At 39.7% G+C, this 14152-nt stretch overlaps 1 protein-coding gene across 1 annotated transcript in view; it reads left to right on the forward strand.

Annotated features, from left to right (window-relative positions):
- Abd-B (Abdominal B) overlaps window positions 1-13704 on the forward strand; it is a 99867-nt gene extending 86163 nt beyond the window's left edge. Inside the window, exons 4-5 of the mRNA XM_067769178.1 lie at window positions 12921-13135; window positions 13206-13704. Coding sequence (XP_067625279.1) covers window positions 12921-13135; window positions 13206-13397 — 407 coding nt within the window. The 3' untranslated portion in view covers window positions 13398-13704. The remainder of the gene's footprint in view (window positions 1-12920; window positions 13136-13205) is intronic.
- The last annotated feature ends 448 nt before the right edge of the window (window positions 13705-14152 follow it).

Genomic DNA, 14152 nt, shown 5'->3' on the forward strand with positions numbered 1-14152 from the left:
CTATGGACTAGCTGATGGTTCGATGCCCCGCTGTCGCTCATTTCTTGTACATTTGACTCCCAACTTCCCGCTTCGCCAGTGGAACAATGCGTGGAGCTTGACGGATCGGCCTCGCATCTCCAGTGTCAATTTGATGTTTCACAACGTTGGTGCGGCCTCGTTTGGAACCATCCTGGTCAAATATGTTCGCGCACATTAGGAGCAGTTATTTTGCCTTGCTCTGATAGGCTTCCTCTAGCCTCTCCGTCCAGGCCGTGATGTCATTTGAAATATCAGTATTACTAGATGAAACGTGTTCCTAGAGCTGTTCACAGTTAATTACAACTTCAGCCTCTTGGCATCTTCCCAAGTAGCTCCTTTGGTCAGTTTAAGCGGTGACTTGAACTCATTGAGTAATCTTACCGGAATACGCCCATCTTGTTTTGTCATAGCCAGGATTTTTCCTACAAGTAAATTCTGTGTTGACTTGTTTGCTGCCTCGACAACCCACAATTTGTTTGTTTCACAATCTCCACCAACCTTTGCCCAGATGACTGCTTAGTATTTTAGTATTACCTGACCCTCTTCCACCAGCACTCGTCTACTGCTGTAGCCTCTCTCGTAACCGAAATTAAGTGGCACATCCATGTTCTTATATCGCATCGTCTTGGTCGATTAAGAAGTCCACTACAATTATAGTTTCATCAACAATCTCTGCCACTATAAAATTGTGAAGTACCGTGACGTTCCCAATTGCTACTTCACATGCTACTCCTCCAATTACCTGGGCGTCTTCTCTTGTGACTGTACGTAATCTTGCTCCAAGCAATGGTCTTATCTTCTTGTTGACTAAATCTCATCGAATGATGGAATGAGATGCGCCCGTATCTACAGTCAGTAAACTTTCCTTTCCATTCACATGTCCTCCGATAGTAAGATTGCTTGACCTTCTTACAATTTGCGATATAGAGATTATGGGGCATTCAATTGAGGGAGCCAGCTGTCGCCCCTTGCAGCTGACTCGCTTTAGTTTAACGATGGAATGGACTTGGAGATTTGCTCATCTCCTTGAGCTCTGCATTGGAGGCCACCGTGGTGTGATGGTAGCGTGCTCCGCCCACCACACCGTATCCCCTGGGTTCGCACCCCGGGCAAAGCAACATCAATATTTTAGAAATAAGGTTTTTCAATTAGAAGAAAATTTTTCTAAGCGGGGTCGCCCCTCGGCAGTGTTTGGCAAGCGCTCCGGGTGTATTTCTGCCATGAAAAGCTCTCAGTGAAAACTCATCTGCCTTGCAGATGCTGTTCGGAGTCGGCATAAAACATGTAGGTCCCGTCCGGCCAATTTTTAGGGAAAATCAAGAGGAGCACGACGCAAATTGGAAGAGAAGCTCGGCCTTAGATCTCTTCGGAGGTTATCGCGCCTTATATATATATTTTTTTTTATTGGGATTGGTACTGCAATAACGTGCAATGTGCCCTGGCTTTCCACACTTAAAGCATTTGACGGCACCATCGGTTTGCTGCTGCTTTCCTTTTAATGCTTCTAAAATTATGTCTACCCAGTCTGGCCTTTCCACTTCCACGCGATGAGCTTTGTATGCGGGCTTACTCAAAAGTGGGACAGTTTTCTGAGTCAGTGCATGGGATACTGCTTCAGCGAATGTTGGCTTTGGGTTTGTGTATGTAGCTCTCTTCGTTTCCACGTCCCGTATACCATTTATAAAGCTCTGGAGTTTCACCCTCTCGGTGTTTTCCACGGGTGTGTCCGCATTTGTTAGATGAGCCAATCTTTCAACATTCGAGTCAAACTCCTGCAAAGTCTCGTTAGCTTTATGGTACCGGTTTTGCAATTCTATTCGGTAGATCTGTTTCCTGTGTTCACTTCCGTACCGTCGTTCTGCAGCGGTCATCAATGCTTCATAACTGTTAGGTGCGTACTCTGGGATGGTCTGTAATATCTCAGCAGCTGGTCCTTTCAAAGCCACGAACAATGCAGCAACTTTATCTTCGGCATTCCAGTTGTTCGCTACTGACGTCTTCGCAAATTTCAGCTTAAATACCTGAAAAGGAACAGAACCATCAAACGTTGGGGATTTTACCTTAAGAGCAGACATTGAAGTGATTGGACGGTTCCTGGATCCGATCTTTCAAAGCATCCATCTTGGCCTCCATTTTATCTTGTCTTTCACTAAAAGCTCCAGCTGCGATGAGAATTTGGTTTCCTGTGCCTCCAGCTGTGAGGATATGCGATCCTCTTGTGCTTTAAACTGCTCAGCGAACTGAGATGTCATATATGTTTTCTGTTTTTCCAGTTGTGATGCCATATGTGTCCTCTGTATGTGACATATGCGACGAAATGCGTTCCTCCTGGCTTCCATCTTGGATGTTATACGTGTTTCCTGTGACTCCAGTTGAGATGACATTTGTCTCTCCTGGGCTTCAATCTTGGATATTATACGGTTCTCCTGGGATTCTAGTTGAGATGCCGTTGTCGATGTTTGAGCAGATATTGGAGCCAAAATCATGTTCAAGTCTGTGCTCGTAACTGTCTGCGATGTTTCGTTTTTCTTTTCAATTTTTGTTGTTGTCTCGTTTCCATCAGGATAAAAGACAGCATCGTCCACGTTAATTCCTTCCGACTCCATAGCGTCTCGTAGTCGTGCCTGAAATTCGAGTTTATTGCCGGTTGTATTCAATCCACGGCTCTCCAACTCCTTTTTCTGTAGCTGGATCCTCAGTTCACTCAACTTTGACATGTCCAATTTGTGTTTAAGTCTTCGGAATTTATTTAACAATTCCTCTTCCGACACCAATTGTAACGAATTTAGGGCAATTCCGCTTATTACAAATCCTCTACTAACGTTCGAATCACTAAAGTGTCGAATAAATAACTCCACTATTCAATAATGTAAAATAGCCTTTATTAAAGTACTTCACAATAACACTTCTACTTCTCGACAGATAGCGTGCTTAAATCAGAGTAATTACTGATTCTCAGCTTTACCTCCTTTTATACTCTGAGATTTCTCGTTCGCATACTTCTAGGCGTTTCCATTTCTAGAATTTACTTCTCGTTTACCAGCTATAAATTTCTCAGCTATAACTACAGATGCACGATTTTGTAGCTTCTCGCATAGCCCATGCGCGTGTATATGTGAGTGATACTTCCACAAATGATTGCCTACTTTTGGGAGTATCTCAGATACATGCATGTGTATGTGCGTTGCTCTCCGTTGCTTGTATGGACATATGTATAGATATAATGATTCATTTGTTGATGTGCATACAAGTCACTGCTTAGTATTGGCTTAGAGATGATAGTATCCCTTAGTGTTGCTAATATTCGTCACAATATATATATGACCCGGGCTATGAAAATGTGGATTTTGACTAAAAAAAAAATAATGCAAAAAAAAGTTACTAAGAAACTGAAGAAATGCATTGTTTGCCTTTAACAGCTGTTTCTTTTTTGAGTCATAAGCCACCTTTTCATATGCCGGGTCACATATATACTGTGGGCTCCCTTTTCATCTCAATGGTTTTCCAAAATTTCTTTAAAAAAACTAATTCCTTTTCATAATCTATTGTTTCAATTTTTACCTGGCATTTTCGTCCCAGTTAAGTGGATTTTTTAAATATTTTTTGGGCATTCCAATTTACTCTATTTATATTATTTATTTTCCCTCAATTCTTTAATTCTAATTCTTAAGTTCAATCTTTCTTCCGTATTGGTTGAAAAATGTAGAAGTCTATAAGCTTCGGCTATACCTTTTTCCTTTGGAATTGTTTACCTCCCCGTTTTTGCTTTAATCTCTTCGCCGGGCAGGTATTTTGAGTTTTCCTTTTTTGTCAAGCTTATTCCCGCGTCGATATTCCTCTATGGTTATCGTTGTCGGACCTTGCTTCACTGTAGGTGTATTGGAAACCTATTCACTGAGTTCGTTCAATTTTTGTTTTAGTTCATTTTCGCATTTATCGAAGAAGTTCATGAAATTGTTCCTCAGTTAGGTCGTCTCTCATAACCGAGGGATAGCCATAGCTTACATTCCTTTTTTGTTTTTTTTTTTTTTTGAAAAAATGTTTAGTAATTTAACCAGAAATAAAATGTTTCCTAAGCTTTTTCCTTAGATTTATGTATAACTACTAAAATTTTTATATTTTTTTTTTTTTCAAAAAATTTCCTAAGCAGAAATTTGGTCCGTTGTCTCATGCACTGCTGATCGGTAAACCATCAAGAATAAGGATATGTGTGTATCCCACTCTTTATGGAACTTGTCCACTACTTTCCTTAAGTGCTCCTCCAAGGTTCAATTGAATCGGTCCACCATACCATCGGACTGATGATACAATGCAGTTGTCCGAGTTTTTTAAATGCCCAATGTCTTACACATTTCTTGGAACAAAGCTGATTCAAAATTCCTGCCTTGGTCAGAATGCAACTCTATTGGTACACCAAGCCTTGCAACCCAATTGTTTGTAAACACTTCTGCTACTCTTTCCGCTTCCTGATTTGGAGTTGGGTATATCTCTGGCCAATTGCTGAAATAATCCATAACCACCAGTACGTTATTGTTTTCGCGGTTGCTAGAGGGAAATTGACCTGCGATATCCATGGCGATCCTCTCAAATGGTACACCTGAATTATATTGTTTCATCTGGCCATGACTTCGTGTTTTGGGCCCTTTCGCTCTGCTGAAAACCTCGTTGGCAATCCACTCAGTGACCAACTGACGGCAACCAACCAAATAGAATCTCTGTTTAATTTTCTCGAGCGTTCTCGTGATTCCAAGATGACCACTTTCCTCCTACATGGTCTTCGTGACAATGCATCAGCATTCCCATGAGTACTACTTGTGAACATGTTTAATGCACTCTACAAATGCCTATAGCTCTCTCCGTGTAACGCAATAGTTCCTCTCTGGTTTTCCAATTGATCGGCTGTAATATGCAACTTCCTTCTCCTGTCCATCGACCAATTGTGACAAAACACCTCCTATGGCATATCCACTCGCGTCTGTATCTAGAATAAACGTTGCTCCTGGAATCGGATATGCCAAAATTTAGGCAGTGCACAAACGCTCTTTAATGTTTGGAAGGCCACTTCTTACTCTCTCTTCGATTCAAAAGCTTCATTTTTCATTGTAACTTAATGGAGACTATGGGCTACGCTGGCAAAGTTTGGTACAAATCAGCGGTAATATATGCACAGCCGAAGGAAACTTCTTAATTCATGCAGATTCTGTGGTCTTGGCCAATCCTTTACAGATTCTATCTTTTCATTCACAGTGCACATGCCCTCTGTTAGCTTGTGACCCAAATAACATACTTCCTTTTTAAACAGTGTACAGTTTTTGGGACTTAGTTTCAGACCAGCACCAGCTTCTCTTTGGAAAACTTCCTCCAAGTTCTTAAGATGTTCATCAAGGTTCTTTCCCAATACGATGATGTATAGGTACACCAAGCATGTTTTCAATGTATTCCTTTGAGTACCTAATCCATGAGTCTCTCAAAAGTAGCTGGTGCATTACAAAGTCCAAAGGGCATCACCGTAAATTGGCAAAGACCATCTCCGACAATGAAGGCTGGTTTCTCTTTGTCTGGCTTCTGCACTCCCACTTACCAGTAACCACTTTTCAAGTCAAGAGTGTCACCAATTCTTGCAAATGGGTAGCTGTCCGTTTTCGTGACGTCGTTCAGCTTCTGGTAGTCCACGCAAAACCCCATTTTTCCATCCTTTTTTTCAAAAGTACTACCGGTGAACTTCATGGACTCTCTGATGGTTTGACTCACAACTTCCCGCATGGCCAGTAGAACACTACGAGAAGCTTGACGGATCGGCCTCGCATCTCCAATGTCAATTTGATGCTTCATAACGTTGGTGCCTGCTGCTTTGAACCATCCTGGTCTTCCTCTAGCCTCTCCCTCCATGCCGTGAAGTCGTTTAAAAGAACAGTTTTGATAGTTGAAACATTTTCCTGGAGCTGCTCACAGTTAATAACAACTTCAGCCCCTTGGCATCTTCCCATTATAGCTCCTTTGGTAAATTTGAGTGGTGACTTGAACCCATTGAGTACTCTAACTGGAATACGCCTGTCTTTTTTTATCATAGCAGGGGTTTTCCTACAAGGACGTTCGATGTTGATTTGTTTGCTGCCTCGACAACCCACAATTTGTTTGTCCCAAAATATCCATCAACTTTTGCCCAGATGACTGCCTCCGATTTTGGCGGTATTTGCTGATTCTCGACGACCAGCACTCGTTTACTGCTGTAGCTTTTCTCGTAGCCGAAATTAAGTGGCATATCCATGTTTTTATATTGCATCGTCTTGCTTTGCATATCAATCTTGATGCCTTGGTAGATCAAGAAGTCCATTCCAATTTTTATTTCATCAACAAACTCTGCTACTATAAAATTTTGTAGTACCTCGACGCTCAAAATTGCGACTTCACATGATACTTCTCCCATTACGTGGGTGTCATCTCCAGTAAATTTATGCAATCTTGCTCCATCCAATGGTCTTATATTTTTGTTAACTAAATCCGATCGAATGACGGAATGAGATGCGCTAGTATCTGCTGTCCGTAAACGTTCCTTTACATCCACATGTCCTCCGACAGTAAGATGGCACGAAGTTCTTCCAACTTGCGAGCTGGAGATTATGGGGTATTCAATTGCGGGAGCCAAATGTCGCCCCTTGCGGCTGGCCCGCTTTAATTTAACGATTGAGTGGACTAGGAAATTTGATCATCTCCTTCAGCTCTGCGTTTACGACCACCCATAGTATTTGAACTATTAGAGTTGGTGCTGCAAAAACGTGTAATGTGCCCTGACTTTCCACACTTAAAGCATTTGACTGCTTCATTATTCTTCTGCTGCGTTCCCTTCAGTGCTTCCAAAATTGTGTCTACCTACTGTGGTCTTTCTACTTCAACACGATGGGGTTTGTATTCTGGTTTACTGAAAAGTGAGACAGTTTCCTAAGTCAGTGTGTGGAATACCGTTTTAGCAAATGTTGGCTTTGGGTTTGCGTTTGTAGCTCGCTTCGTTTCCACGTCCCGTACGCCATTTATAAAGCTCTGGATTTTTACCCTATCGGTGTACTCCACGGGTGGGTGCGCATTTGCTAGATGGACCAGCCTTTCGACATCCGTCGCAAGCTCCTGCAAAGTCTCGTTAGCTTTTTGGTAGCGGTTTTGCAAGTCAATTTGGTATATATCTTTCCTACGCTCGCTTCCGTAACGTCTCTCGACAGCGGCCATCAATGCTTCATAACTGGTCCGTTCGTACTCTGGAATAGTCTGTAAGATTTCAGCTGCAGGGCCTTTCAATGCCACAATCAGTGCAGTAACTTTATCGTCAGCATTCCAGTGGTTCACTGTTGACGTATTCTCAAATTGAAGCTAAAATACCTGGAAAAGAACAGAGCCGTGAAAAGGTGGAGTTTTTACCTTCTGATTGCTCGCTGGAATAGCTGGGCGATTTAGTTGCAACTCCTGTATACTACCTCTGAAAGCATTCACCTCGGCCTCGATTTTTTCCTCAAACTGCATAATTTTTTCGTCCATGCGCGCTTCGAGTTTTGATGATATACGCGCTTCTTGTGCTTCTAGTTGTAATGTTATGCGTGTCTCTTGTTCTTTCATTTGAGATGCCATATATGTCCTTTGTTCTTCCATCTTGGATGTTAAACATGTCTCCTGCACATCGAACTTTGCTGACATATCGGTTTATATTTGTTACGACATTTGCTTCAGCACTGTTAATATCGCTTTAATGTCTACACCAATGTTATCGTAGTCTCTATCTTCTCCTCTATTTATGTAGCCGACTCTTCCACATCATGATGAAAATTGTGTTGGCCAACGTCCTTTCGATTCCAAAGCTTCTCTTAGTCGTGATTGTATCTCGGATTTATTGTCAGTAGTATTCAATCCACGGGCTTCCAACTCTTTTTTCAGTTGCTGAATCTTCAATTCACTCAACTCTCAACTTGGCCATGCCCTTGTTGTCCTCTGTAATTTATTCAACAATTCCTTTTCTAACACCATTTTAACGAATTTTTGGGAAATTCCCGATAATTATGCTCCTTCAGCTAACGTTCGAATCGCTGAACTATCGAAAACATAGCTCAAATATTCAGTATAGCCAAATCTGCTTTGTTATACTACTTTGGGAAAAGTGCTTCACAAATTAGTTATTCGCGTGCTTCACTGAAGGTGTGTAAAAAATCAATCTGATTGATAATCGCTTGCAACGCGCTGCTTTTATACTCTCAATTAGCATCATTCACCTATTTCTCCTAAGGTCTAGACTTTTCACGAACATTCCTTCTGGAACAGTTGTATCTCATACTTGGTTATTTAGCTATGTACATGTAAATCTGTAGTTTATGTTTTTCTTCTTGATATATGCATGTGTATGTGTGAGTAACAACTCCTGCTCTTAGCTGATGACTACTTATGTGTATGTGAAATAATCTCTTTGCTTCAAGCTGCTGGTTAAAAGTCCCACACATAAGCAGTTCTTCATTTAGATGAGTTTAACACATGCTTATACTTTATGAGTAGATTGCATGTATTTTTATGGAGATCGGTAGAATGAGCGACACTGGCGCCATCTGATATTGAAAAGTAGCCAAATCCCAAACTCTGTGATGATTGAAGTATGGGAAATACGTTTTCATAGAGAACACACACACAGAATTTGATTTTTATATATATAGATGTAGATAGACTGAAGCTAACAAATTTTTTTATCGGCGGCAGATTACTAAACGCCCAAAATGCATAACAGCTAAACTCAACTGCAGTCAAGCTTTAGGTGTTAAAATAACTTAAATTTGTACGGCAGCCATAGTTCTGAAAAATCCCATTTGTAGGGAAGGTGACACGACCCTTTTTTCCCCATTGCACATTTTACTGGAGCTGTTAGTATTTAACGTCATATAGCTCCTTCCCAATTTTCATTATTCTACCATTACTACATCCAGAGATATGCAGTATGATATATTCCATTTGTATGGGAGGTGCCACGCCCCCTATTTCCTAATTCCACATTTTCTTGGTGGTGTTAGGGATTGACTTCATATAACTCCTTACTGAATTTCAATGGTCTGGCATGTATACCTTCAGAGTTATTCAGTACCAAAGATCCCATTTGTATGGGAGGTGCCACGCCCCTTTTATATATCGAAATTATTTTTAGCCTAAAACCTTCGTGTTGATCAAAGGAACCTATAGCCAAAATTTGATGATGATTGAAGTGTGGGAAATACGTTTCCATAGGGAAGACAGAGAGACACAGAATTTGATTTTGTATATATGTATATAGATATATCTAGTAACTAACCAAGCATGACATGCAACTGTTCTCGAAAGAAGTAGATCTTAGGAGAAGTATACGGACAAGACAACAGAGAGTATAAAAGCAGCGCAAGCTGAGGAATGAGAAATCAGTTTGATTTAAAAACGCAATTAGTTGTGAAGTATAAGTGTTATTGTGAAGTACTCTCAAAGTAGCCTAATAAAGCCCATTTTGCATTACCGAATATTGGAGTTATATATTCGACAACTTAGCGATTCGAACGTTAGCAGAAGGTTTCAAATAAGCAGAATTTCTCTAAATTCGTTACAATATTTTACTCCTGAAAAATGCAAAAAACAACATTTTTTCGCGGACAACATTGGTAAAAAATTTTGAGGTAGCCAAATGTCACCACAAAGAAGAATTGAACGGCTTACATCACGGTTATCCCACCATGGGCTGTTCCATGATACAAATATTATAAGGTAAAACCGGTGAGAGGCAAATCACGTTTAAAAACATTTTAAAATTCTCGCTGTTTTCACGTTTTTGTTTTTATACCTTTCATGAAAATTAAATGGTACATTAACTTCGTCACGTATCTCAAAATTGTAAGTGCTTAAAGGAAAATAGACAGACCCACCAATAAGTATACCGAAATGATCAGGATGAAGAGCTGAGTTCATTTAGCCATGTCCGCCTGTCTGTTTGTATGCAAACTAGTCCCGATTAGACATTTTTCGGAACCGGCCGGATCGGACCACTATAGCATATTTCCCCATATAACCGATTTTTCAGAAAAGAGGATTTTGTCATATCTTCCTCAATTTATCAAATTGAAGCTTCAAACTACACCAAATGCTTTCGTATATTCTCAACATTATTGTATTATCCCCCACAGCCGATTGTTCAGATAAGAAGCTTTTCGTTATTACTGCGCCATTTTACAAGCTAGAGGCTTCAAATTTCACCGAATTCTTACGGTAGAACATTAATTGTTTTCTGCAAAAATCATCGAGATCGGTGGTATATATAGTATATATCCCATATAACCGATTTCTCAGATAAGAAACTTTTCCTAATTTCTGCCCCATTTTAACAGCTAGAAGCTTCAAATTTCACCAAATGCTTACGTATATAGCATATATTGTTGTCTGTAAAATTTATAGAGATCGGTGGTATATATAGTGTATACCCCATATAAACTGTTATTTCTGCCCCCTTTTTAACACGCTTTTATTAGCTTGGCCTGTATGTAACGGAATCTTTGAGCTTAATTTTCACCGGTTCCTAGAAGTCCGATTAATTTGAAACTTTGCATACGTATCAAGGACCGATGACAATGCATTAATGTGATGGTGTGGTGACATAAGGTCAACGGCCATAAGGTCAATTGGCCTTATTACCACTTTGAATGGCCATAAGTTTGATTGAAACTTTGCACACATATCAAGGCTCGATGACACTGCATTAATGTGATGGTGTGGTGACATAAGGTCAACGGCCATAAGGTCAATTCGCCTTATTACCACTTTGAATGGCCATAAGTTTGATTGAAACTTTGCATACGTATCACGGCTCGATGACAATGCAATAATGTGATGGTGTGGTGACATAAGGTCAACGGCCATAAGGTCAATTGGCCTTATTAACACTTTGAATGGCCATAAGTTTGATTGAAACTTTGCACACGTATCAGGGCTCGATAGCAATGTCAAATTTTAACAAACAATTTAATATCTTATACTGCAAAGACAAGTAAATTATGTCAAAATTCAACTCCAGTAATGATATGGCGCAACACACTACAAAAATAATAGAAAATTTCAAAATGTGGGTGGCTCTGCCCGTTTTCATTTAAATTGTGTAGAATACTTTTAATGCCATAAGTCGAACAAAAATTTACCAATTCATTTTTAATTATGTATTTTTCAATAAGCAACTAATTTTTGGATTGGGAAGGACCTCTCCTACCAGTCGAAACCAAAAGAGGCAGCAGGCAAAGTGACCCTCTATCATACTACTTATTTCACCTAATGCTGGAGAAATTAATTCTAGCAGCAGATCCATGATTCATGAACGTACAACTGCTGGGGTATGCTGATAATATTGCCATCAGTAGCCTTAGCAAACGCGCCGTAAGTTGTTCCCTCTCTAGAGGTAGAAAAGGTGGATCTTTGAGTAAATAAGAACAAGGCGAAGTACTTGCTGTCCTCCAAGAAACAATCGGCGCACGGATATATATAAATTAGAGACAGTAAAGGATGTCGTCAAACTAGGGCGATATCCACTGATCTTGGAGAGGCAGGTCGAGAAAAAATCAATCACCAATTAATGTATGTTCCTCCCACAAACAATAGGAACAAACTAACGGGTACCTCCAACCGAGATCATTCCTTTCAGCAGTAGCGAGGACACTTGACAGTGGGGATGGTCTCCTAGTACACACAATAATACACAAAAGCCGATCTAAAAAAATTAATTGCTAATTTTTTGAGTTAAAAAAAAAAAAACGAAAACCAAACATTTTTTTGTGCTTTCTTTAGTTTAGCATTTTCACAACGTTTTAGACATTGATTTTAAAGTTTTTTTTTTTTCTTTTAAATCAAAAAACCATTATGGCCGCCGAGAAGAGAGAATAGTTTTACCTTCTTATAGTTTTGTCATGGGCTGTTCAACAGTATCTTTGCTTTCCTGTAAGTGCCTGTACATATGGGCGTCGTTGTCTACGTCCTTTTAAAAATAAATAAATTTAAGGCGTGATAACCTCCGAAGGGATTTTAGGCCGAGCTTCTCTACTAATTTGCGTCGTGCTCCTTTTAATTTTTCCTACAAATTGGCGGGACGGGACCTACTTGTTTTAGGCCGACTCCGAACGGTATCTGCGAGGCAGGTGAGTTTTCACTGAGAACTTTTCAAGGCAGAAAAACACTCGGAGTGCTTGTCGAACACCGCCGATAGGCGAACCTACTTAGAAAAATTCTCTTCTAATTGAAAAAGCTTGTTTCTAAAATCTTGTTTGATATTGCTTTACCTGGGGCGTGAGTCCGGGGTCTTCGGTGTGGTAGGCGGAGCACGCTACCATCATACCACGGCGCCCGTTTAGTCATTATATTTGTGGGAAAGTTTATTACGTGCAGCATTTCCAATATATATCCTTTGTTGCTGTGCTTTCCTTGTGAGAGAATTTGTTAACTTTTCTATACCAAAATTGAAACCCTCAATTTACTACTGTGTTTTTTTATTTGGTTTCAATGTGAAACTTTTTTGAGAAATAAGTATAAAATCTTAAAATTGTTTTAAAACAAAACCAAAAAACCTTGTAGCCAGTTCTAGGGTTGAAACAAAACCAAAAAAAATTTCAATAATCTAAAAATAGAAACTTGTATACACGTCTGGTTTTAAAGCACACCCCAAGAGTTTAAACTTGGTGCTAAAAATTTAAAAGTTGTGAAAACTGCTGCAAGTCATAGATTCATTTTTGAAACATTTTGTTATACATATGTATGTATAAGTTGGTATTCGAATCGTTTTTATTAAAATAACCGAACTCGAGTTATGTATGACAGAATATCAATGTTGAAAATCGAGATACTAAGATGCTGTTATATCGATTTATTATGTTATATTCCAGGCGGAGCTACTGGAATTCCTGTTGGTACTGTAGGACCTTGTACGCCAACGAATCCGTTACATGAATGGACTGGTCAAGTTTCTGTTCGAAAAAAGCGCAAACCGTACTCTAAATTTCAAACACTCGAATTAGAGAAGGAGTTCCTCTATAACGCATATGTCTCAAAACAAAAGCGTTGGGAATTGGCAAGGAACTTGAATCTTACGGAACGGCAGGTATAAAAGGCATCAAATTATCCATATTTTAACACTAACTCATTTGTAAATATTTAAAATGACCTTGTAGGTAAAAATTTGGTTCCAGAATCGTCGTATGAAAAATAAGAAAAACTCGCAACGTCAAGCCGCGCAGCAGAGTAACAATAACAGTGCGAATAGTAATCATAATCATGCGCAAGCAGCGCAGCAACTCCATAATACTCACCATATGAACTTGGGCCTGAGCATGGGGCATCACACTACTAAAATGCACCAGTGACCTTTGGACAACAGCAGTGTTAGCACAATGGGATTTAATTCGTACTAGTATTTAGCAGATATCAAGACAGAAATGCAGGCGGAGTTTCAGTAAAATCGATAATAAGATTTCAATTCACATTCATCAAACCAAATTATCATAGAGTAATTTTAAAATACCCAAACTTAAATTTTTTGTACATTTCAAATCACTCACATAATACACATGCATGTATTATGCATATGTCAAATTAACCATGCTTTGAAACTTGGTATCGTATGTTGCAACCAACAATGCCGCCAAAAATTAATATGTAAAGTTGAAACTGCTTCATGGCATCGTGGACTTGCAATTTGCACTTTTAAAGTACACATCGTGCCCGACGCGGTAAAATCCCCTAATTCAAACAAAACACAAAATTTTACAGTGGAACTAAAAAAAACTCAGTTGAATGAAAATGGCATTAAATATTATAAATTTTAAAATGGTAATTCTATACGACAGCATGACACTGGTAAACCGCATCCAAAAATGTCGAGAGAGGTGTCCAAATACGCGTATTGACTTCGAAAACAATAATCCGAAGGCGGAAAATAAAAAAATTTAGCTCGTTCAAAAGATATTAACGAAAACCCGGAAAATTACCCCGGAGTGCTCCGAAACCGGGAGTGGGATTCATAGAATTTTTGCGCAGAACACCTTGCTGCATTGGCGGCCTTCGGCCGCGCTAATAAAAGATTACCTTGGGTGGGTCCAACACCGGTTTGGAGACCAAA

The sequence above is a fragment of the Eurosta solidaginis genome, chromosome 1, assembly GCF_040869045.1.
Source record: "Eurosta solidaginis isolate ZX-2024a chromosome 1, ASM4086904v1, whole genome shotgun sequence".
In the NCBI taxonomy this organism is placed as follows: Eukaryota; Metazoa; Arthropoda; class Insecta; order Diptera; family Tephritidae; genus Eurosta; species Eurosta solidaginis.